The 9,635-nt window shown below is 36.0% G+C and overlaps 1 protein-coding gene across 1 annotated transcript; it reads right to left on the reverse strand.

The window, feature by feature from the left end:
* Positions 1-2,058: 2,058 nt before the first annotated feature.
* Positions 2,059-8,860, reverse strand: LOC123540560 (ureidoglycolate lyase-like). The gene is made up of 3 exons (XM_053526495.1): positions 8,775-8,860; positions 4,192-4,384; positions 2,059-3,551 (listed from the first exon to the last, which is right to left on the reverse strand). The coding sequence occupies exons 2-3, from the start codon at positions 4,352-4,354 to the stop codon at positions 3,076-3,078; spliced, it is 639 nt and encodes a 212-aa protein (XP_053382470.1). The 5' UTR covers positions 4,355-4,384; positions 8,775-8,860; the 3' UTR covers positions 2,059-3,075.
* Between the last annotated feature and the right edge of the window lie 775 nt (positions 8,861-9,635).

The raw sequence follows: 9,635 nt of genomic DNA on the forward strand, positions 1-9,635 counted from the left end.
GCAAAATTAAGGGGTGGTTACCCTTTCCGACCTGTTTTTTCGTTTAAGAGTTACTTCCCCTGCCCGCCTTGACGCCATTTGTAAAATTAAGGGGAGGTCACTCTAACTGACCTGTTTTTTTTTCATTAAAAGTTACTTCCCCTACCCGCCTTGACGCCATTTACAAAATTAAGGGGAGGTCTCTCTAACCGACCTAGTTTTTCCCATTAAGATTTACTCCCCCTACCCGCTTTGACCATTTGGAAAATAAAGGGGAGATCACTCTTAACTTCCCCTGTCGTCTTGACGCCATTTTCAGACTCATAGGGAGGTAAATAAAAAACCCGCTATTTTTGTATAGTTACTTCCCCTACCCCGTTTGCAAACAGGGGGAGGTGGTAATTTTACCAACCTCCTTTTTTCTATTCATATTTACTTCCCCTGCACGCCTTGATGCCATTTGCAAAAAAAAAGGGAATTTAAGGTAAGTCTTATCCACCGCCTTTTTTCAATCCAGCACCCGCCTTGACGGTTAACCTAACTGACCATTGTTATTTCCCCTACTCATCTTAATGCCATATGGGAGGTTACTGTCAGCGACCTCGGTCTTTTTTCAATCCATAGTTACTTCCCTTAGTCACTTGACGGCTTTTGTAAAACATATGGGAGGTTACCCTAAACTTAATAAACCAAAGTTACTTTCCTTACCCCTTTAACATCATTTAAGGTTTTCCATACGTCACATTATTTCTGCCGCGTGATATCTAGATAGCTATCATCACGATACTGTTGTAAACTTTCAAAAACGAATATGTTCATTTTTCTGAAAACGTTTCAGCAAACCATAATATTTTCTATTTGTTTCCTGAAAATATTTAGCGCAAAATTTAGCGTTTAACTTAGTGCTTGAAACTGCCACAAGATACCTGGTAGCAATCACGATAAAATTCTTACCTTTCCAGAAAAGTGCATTTTTCTGAAAACATTATCGCAATAAATTATTGTTATCAAGATATACTTTTAATTTCCAGGAAACTTCAGGCTATTGAGACAAAGATTTCAGAAAAGTTAAAAAATCAAGATAATTGGTGAAAATATCTAGATGGCTGTCTTGCTAATAAATGGAACTTGTGGGCATTTACAGAAAAAATAGAAATTACCGCATAATATTTCCAGGAAAATTTCGACTATTGAGATAATCTTTTCAGAAAACTTCGCTTTATCAAGATAACTTTTTTAAGTACCGCGATTGCTACCTAGCTATCTCGTGGCAGATATATTCCACCATGGTAGCCTTACTTTCAGACGTGACTGAAATACTGTCGAAAAACGGCGTTAAACCAAAAACAAACAAAACAAATACTTTCAGACGAATTGTATTTAGGTCGCAAAGCGAATAGACGCTAAATACCGTTTTTTCGCCCCCTGTTCCTACTTTTTAGCGAGATTCCCTCCACGATCTTGTTAAGAAGTGTTTTCGCTTGGTGGGATTGAGGGACGAAAAGACGAAACAGCTCAATTCAGCCCTCATGCTATGCAGACACATATCAAACTTGTATCATCTCACACTACCTACTGGGTTTATCGAGCCAATGCAGCTCATCGGCATGTCATGTGGCACTATTTTCGGAGATTCATTCCTTCCAACTAATGCATCTTTTGTTTCACCCTAACACTATCATGGTTTGTTTCCCAAGCATATGTCACGTGACATGCGTCGATGCTCCAGAGTGGGACTAATCGTTCAACTAGTTGTTTGTAATGACCACAGTTAAAATCATTTATCATGTTTTCTATTAAAATTCAACTCTGATGGTTAATCGTGCAGTATCGACTGCAGACGAAATATCAACTATACATTAAGTGCCAGATGATACAAACCAGCAGACAAACTACGCATTATGTATATGTACGGACAAAATTCAGAATACTACTAAAAATAAGTACATGAAAAATATAAGTATATGTTTGAATAATAAAGATTGCCATTAAACGTTTTGGCGCTCTTTCAATACGTCTTCAAAGTAGAAATAGGATAAAACCTATTGTAGGACACATACTACCTATACAAGCTTCATAAATAAAATGTTCACACAAATCAGGACTATCCCGTAAGAAGCTGCATTTACCCATACATATCTTGATAAGCAGACACATCTTGTCTTTATCTTTATCCGGAAGAAGAAGAAGACATTATTTATTTTCAAAGAATATTGTTGCCCAACAAATTTCCCTTTTATCCATCCAAATACTATCATTGGCGATTTATATAGTATCATGTAATATTTTTTACTATTCACCGGTAAACATTTCAATATATGTATAATAGTGGCTAATTTGACATTGACCTTTTATAACGTCATATTGTGTAAATAAAAAGACTGATAACAAATTTTAGCGACAATTAGAAACTGGAAGATTCTTGCAAAATATCCACAACGAAACTACGCCAGAGGTCACTGTTTTAACAGTCACACGCTGAGGTGTGGTGGAGGCTATATATAATATGACTAAATGTATGAATATTTGTGTAATGTGGTGGTAAAAGTTCATGTTGAACAAAGTCCATCAATTCGAAACTTGCTGAAACTTGTGCGTCGCATGTCCTAAAAGTTTTCTTTAAAATACCACCATATACGAATTGTGATGTAAAATTATTCCATTTAAGGAAGCCATTGCGGATGTGGATCTACCCAGGTGTCAGCTCGTGCCGAAAATAATGCTAAGATGGAAACCAAGGGTTTTCCTCCACCATTAAAAGCTGGCAACTTGCAATATAACCTAAACTGTGTCAGTATGACTTAATTTTATAACCCAACAAGAACATCTGAACACTCAAATTACACCGGTATTAAAGTAAGAAATGTCTGACAAATGGGGATTTGAGAAACAATGACGTTTTGAAATATCCCCAAATTTAATACAAACAAGAACAAGCGGTTATACTTCAAAACAAAATATCACACGGTTGTATTGACATACTGGTATACCATTGTACACAAAGCTCAACTAATGTTTCAGATGGGTGTTCTGTTCACATTATTCGTTTTACTTGACAATTCTTCAGTAACATTAGCCAGACCCAGCTGACTTTATTTATGTTGGTGGTTTTAAAGGCATAAGTAAATACTTTCCGAATTCATCGACCGTGTCCACTGCTACGCATGCGTGTACCGCCCCTTGTTTTCCCAGAAACACAGACTCGTCTTTGATTGGATAAATCGGCTGGTGCCAGATATCTGCATGAATTTGGACACCGAAACTTCCATCGAAATAAAACGCGACAAAGTCTTCCATTTTTATATCATCCCCAGGCAGGGCAAGCAGCGCAACAAAAGGATCTTTATCCTTCGGGAAGAAAACTTGACCTCCATCTGGGTGATAGTTTGCCTCTCTGACGAGCACGTGTGTCCGATCTGAAGGTGGAATATTTTTTGGCAGTCTACCAGTTATAAAATCTCCGTCTTCTGTATCGTCAGTTACCATTGACTGATCTCCGACCCATTTGTACGTCAATTCATCATTAATTAGACCACCGAGTGTACCCGTGCCGGGACACAGTGTACGCCAGCCTGAAACGATGTTATACATTAATTTCATAAGCACTCATAAGCAAATATTTTGCTTAGATTATTTCCAAAGTTCGTATTTCATTTCATGATAATGCGTTTCAATGTATTTTTAGATTGAAACGGAAACACATACATAATGACCTAATGGCGTCATCCATCGTGAAAGAAAATGCAATAAGATTATCATTCAAAATAAAAGCAGAACGGATGAAAAATAACTCTTGAATCTCAGAAAATTGGCTTATTATTCACTAAGTGATGTATCGAGGTTAACACTTTGGCAAAGTGTTTATTAACAATATAAGCTTTTAGGCCTACAAATATTATTGGTGGTATTTAACAATAAACGTACTGAATAAAGGTTATGCAAACAACAAAATTCGAAACTCATTTGTATGTGAAAAATAAACTGAAAATACATCATGTATAAAGTCATCAATAGTACTAGACACTAAATCCATTTTTGAAACCGTAAGCATTTATACACTACGGCAATCGCCATCCTATACAGCTTTATTGCCGCCCGTGGTCCTCGGAATTTTTTGTGGCGTCATACGTCAACAGACACTTTAAAAAAAAGTATATATACAGATTTACACAAACTATTTAAAAGGCCTATTTAAAAGTCATTTATGTATACCTTTAACCGGCCATGGAGTTATTTCAACGTCTTCATTTTCAAAGTCTGTGACAATAGTACCATACCCTTTCAATGCGTCTGCCGTTGCCATGACAATAGGAACCGGAAATGGTTCTCCATACTTCGGATCATGCGCATCTTCATAGCTAGCACATCGGCTCATCTTGTGAGCTAAGTCCTAATTTCAGTTTATCTAGAAATTTCAAAATTCGACGATGTATTCAGAGGTTTTATAATGTATTCCATTGAATTATAAATTAAGACATCATTACATGTATTTTCTGAAGTCCTAAAACGATATCATAAAAATTATTTCAGAATATCACAAAATAGAATATTCCGTGCACACCTAAATACGATTATATTTCTTATCCTTAATTCGAATTATTGATATCCTAACTCCGTTTTGTGATATCTGAAATATTGATAAATATGTATAGGTTTTTAGATTTGTATCCGGAAAAATATGCACGAGTTCTGCAGCGGAAATATTGCGCGACTTTAGGAGCGCAATATTATTCCGCGAAAGAACGAGTGCATATTTCTCGATTCAAATCTAATAATCTTTTTATTACATACACACACTACACTTTTAATTATTACATAAATGATACAGATTTGTTCTTTAGCCTGAGTAAAACTGAAAATATCGTTGTTAAAGAACTTTTAAACGTAACGACATGCATGAAAAGGAAGTCACAAATGACATAACGCACCCGATATGAAACTGGATTGTCAGTAAGGAAAAATATTGACGTTTCAGGTTCCACTGTAACTTAACGGAGTGTATGATTGAGTATGTAATAATTCAAAATATGTGTGATTCATGATATCCGTAGTAAGTAAGTAAAATCGATTTAAAGATATCCAAAAATAGTCTTCAGCATTTTTACTTCGATGCCAGTCAGACAGTTCTGTTGTATTAGTTAAAAAATGTATGGGGAGTATGTATGTCTAATACAGTACTAGCGGCGGTCCGCAAAGCAAACACCGTCGTAAATTCTTAATATTTGTAAAAACCTACATGTACATGCACATTCATAACATTGTGTTGTTTTTAGAGCAGCTTTTGAATGGCTGTTTACTCGCATCATTTGCATAGCCACAAACGGAATAATTATTGTGAAATATTTGTCAATGTTTGTATTTTCATCTACATGCTACCCGGGAATTAACAGGTATTTCTAATGCGCGTTTAATATTTTAGTTGAAGGACGACAGAGCGGGCCAACAAAAAATACAGCACTGCTGAGTAAAAAGCCTTTTCGTTAATGGATACATAGAATGTCTATGAGCGTTTTTATCATATTCCGCATTGATCAAACAAATAATTATATACGCCAAATGCCTGTAGAAATAATACCACATCAACCTCCATATTTTAAAAAATTATTAGCCGGATTAGATGTTTTCCTTACGAAAGTCAAACTAAATAAATGAAAAGATATTGAGGCAATCAGAATACTTCTAATCCGTTGATTAAACAAAACACGGACAATACAATACAATACAATACCATTTAGGTTTAAACGACAATGCAAGTAACTACAGTAGACATGATGCATTGACTCGGCGACATTCATCTACATTTTAACCTTTTTTAAATTTTATTCGTTTTTTTTTTTTTTGTTTTTTTTTTTTTTTTTAATTTTTAATCTTATCAAATATTTGTAACCATTTTCGAGTAAGATATGACATTAACATTTCAAAGGCGAGAAGAACGTGTCACAGTACGCTTACCGTTTGTCATATATTTCAACCAGGTTTAATAATCGCATGTATACATCGTAAGCACACGGGTATGAAACGTTGCCTGCGGCACAAAATGTGCCGCACTAAAATGAAGGCATCGCGCTTCCGACGGCGCAGGCATTGCGCAGGATGTTTACAAAAATAACGAGCACGGTGAGTAAAATTGAATGTTTTTGGTTATTGTCTTGTTACAGTAAACACATTTTAGAAATCGGGGAATGCAGCGGGATGTAGTTATGTCTTGCCGACAAATCCATGCCCAGTTTGTGAAGAAATGTGTAATATTGTTATTTTGCGCGTGTTTTTTATCGGATACAGTAACGTGAAAATTACAAAAGCAGTGAATATTCCTAGTCATTTCACATCCTGCAGAAAAAGGAATGATGTATTTCTGTAGTATATTATAAAAAGACATGATATCTGATCGATTGAGATAAAATACATGTCAAGGAAAAGGCATATCCCCTCGTTCTGCCGACTTTTCAGTCCAGTGCCGCAGGCATCTCGATGATGCCGCAGGCATCGCGAGGGGCGCAGTCATCTTGAATACTATTGTAGTCAGTAGTACGTGTAATTTCGACCACCTAACATGTATTAAAATCAATAACAATGTTGTTCCTCCAGTTATTGTGTAAGACAAATTTTTCTGAACCCGAACTTTGTAATATTAATAGCTATTTTAAGAAGTTTGCAATATTTTTCCTCGCTGTTTTGGGGGATGGGGCCAGATCCCTTCCAGTTGAGAAAATCACGTCATTTTATATCGAACTGGGATTATTTCTCCTAAAATAACAATATTCAGTTACCAAACATTTCCATTTGTAAGAATTATTGATACTTAGTTCAAAGCAAGGTATGAAAACCAGCATTGGAGCACAAAAACTGTCATAACATTTGTCATTTTTCAACCAATTTTGTTGTTTTTGTTTCAGCATCGAGTTTTTTTTTCTTTACAGTTCGGGCGTACTTTTTATAAGCGGTGAGCTGAATCCCCCCCCCCCCCCAAAAAAAAAAAAAAAAAAAGTGAGAATCGCTATTATTGCGTTCTAGCGTTCCAAAAAAAAAAAAAAAAAGGAACGCAAAACAAACAAAAAATCGTAAAAACGTGAAACTTCTTTGGCTCATCTCGAGCCATTTTTTCTGTAACAGTACATCAGCACCAAATTCACTGTTAGGTCAAGATATTTAAATACGAACGAAGTTATTTAAAATTACTGTTCCCAAGTTTTGTGTGGAAAAGAACCAATGAAGTTGAGATCTTTCGAAAAATGTGTCCAAAATGGGTCTTAACTTGTTCTGAAATTCTACAAAAATATTAACGTACTTTACTCACTCTTTGTCGTTCAAATATGATTTAGGTCTGTGCACTGACTGTACACATAAAGTTTACGTCTGACGATAAGGAGTTCTGAATGATTTTCTTTTCCCTTTTAATATACACTAAATGCACATTCATCTGAAAATATAAAATTAACAAGATGCTTAACAATCGTTAACTTCATAATTTGCTTCTTTTCCACATAAAATTTCTGAATAGTATCGTTGTAAGGGAAGTTTCGTGTTTTACGTTGTTTTTATTTTGTCTTGTTTAGTTCCTTTTCTTCGGAAAACCAAAACTGATTTTTTCGCCATTTCTTTTTTTTCTTCTTTCTTTCTTTTTTGTTAGGGCTGGGGTGGGGGAACTCAGCTCATCGCTAATCAAAATAGTACGTCAAAACTGTAAAGAAAGTAAAAACAACAATACTTGATGCTGAAACAAAAAGATCAAAACTGGCTGAAAAATGACAAAGTTATGACAGTTTTTGTGCTCTAATGCTGGTTTTCGTACCTTGGTTCGAAGTAAGCATCAATGATTGTTACTAATGGCAATGTTTGGTAATTGAATATTGTTATTTTAGGAGAAAATAATCCCAGTTCGATATAAAATGACGTGATTTTCCCAACTGGAATCGACCTGGCCCCATTCCCCAAAACAGCGAGAAAGAATACTGCAAACTTCTTAAAATAGCTATTAATATTATAAAGTTCGAATTCAGAAGATTTGTCTTACACAATAACTGGAGGAACAACATTGTTATTGATTTTTTTTGTACTTTAATACATGTTAGGTGGTCGAAATTACACGTACTACTGACTACAATAGTATTCAAGATGACTGCGCCCCTCGCGATGCCTGCGGCACCATCGAGATGCCTGCGGCACTGGACTGAAAAGTCGGCAGAACGAGGGGATATGCCTTTTCCTTGACATGTATTTTATCTCAATCGATCAGATATCATGTCTTTTTATAATATACTACAGAAATACATCATTCCTTTTTCTGCAGGATGTGAAATGACTCGGAATATTCACTGCTTTTGTAATTTTCACGTTACTGTATCCGATAAAAAACACGCGCAAAATAACAATATTACACATTTCTTCACAAACTGGGCATGGATTTGTCGGCAAGACATAACTACATCCCGCTGCATTCCCCGATTTCTAAAATGTGTTTACTGTAACAAGACAATAACCAAAAACATTCAATTTTACTCACCGTGCTCGTTATTTTTGTAAACATCCTGCGCAATGCCTGCGCCGTCGGAAGCGCGATGCCTTCATTTCAGCGCGGCACATTTTGTGCCGCAGGCAACGTTTCATACCCGTGAAGCAGGTCCATTTTATACCTTATAATTATAGTTATACCATAGTTAATACATTTGTACAAGGTCAACGACAATTAAACAAAGCATTGTACAACGTTTAAGATTAACGGGGTATTATCAAATAGTACATGTCGTTAGACAATAACATAGTGCATTGTATAAAACAATTAAATTTTGACTTACAGGTCTGTTAAAATCTCACTAGTTTTCATATGCAAACTTCGTCCTTATAATTAAGGGAGAAAACTTTGTCTTATTGGTCGTTTAAGTATTACTAATTACGCGATCTATATATAGTACGTCCGACATGCGTTTGCTCTGTATCCTGACTTCCGATACTGACTTTGATACAGTGTGAATAGCGACTGAATATCCCAAAGCTCTTCGCAATAAAATCTATCCCGGCCATCGGTCTCAAACATGAGCAAGAGGGTCATGATGACCCTAGATTGCTCGCCTGCGTTTCAGAGCTCGACAAAACGAGAGGTGGTTTTAACACGTTTATTTGACGGTCACCCAAAGGACATTTGCGTGAAATTAAGTTTAAAAGTTTTTCAAAAGAACATTTTCAACTTCCCGCCCGCCATATACATACATGGAAAAGTGACCACAACCTCTCGCGGATATGTTGTGTGTGTGTGTTTTTTTTATGTGTGTGTGTGTGTGTGTGTGTGTGTGTTTTAAATAACAACAACAACAACAAGTAAATAACCCGAAATTTCGAGTAAATAACCCGGAATTTCGATTTATTAACTCGAATTTTCGAGTTAGTAACTCGTATTTTCGACTTACGTAACTCGAAATTTCTATCTTGCCCTTTTATCCGCAAAATTTGAACGTCTGTCCGTCTGTCAAAGGCCAAAAATGTAATGGACGACTTTTGTCTCTTCGAAGTGGAATCCGGCATCTATCTACACACCCACATGTTGTACCGAACATGTAGGGACTTGAACATATACTCCCATACATCAATGTATGGCCTACCCTAGCCTCTAGAGCTACTCCAAATTTCAAACTGTATCCAGGATATATACCCCCATTTAC

Source organism: Mercenaria mercenaria, chromosome 16, assembly GCF_021730395.1.
Source record: "Mercenaria mercenaria strain notata chromosome 16, MADL_Memer_1, whole genome shotgun sequence".
Taxonomy (NCBI): Eukaryota; Metazoa; Mollusca; class Bivalvia; order Venerida; family Veneridae; genus Mercenaria; species Mercenaria mercenaria.

Coding starts and splice junctions, on each gene's coding strand:
- LOC123540560 (XM_053526495.1), bottom strand. CDS start 4,354: ATGAGCCGATGTGCTAGCTATGAAGATGCGCATGATCCGAAGTATGGA. Junction 3,552..4,191: donor AACTCCATGGCCGGTTAAAG/GTATACATAAAT, acceptor ACATCGTTTCAG/GCTGGCGTACACTGTGTCCC.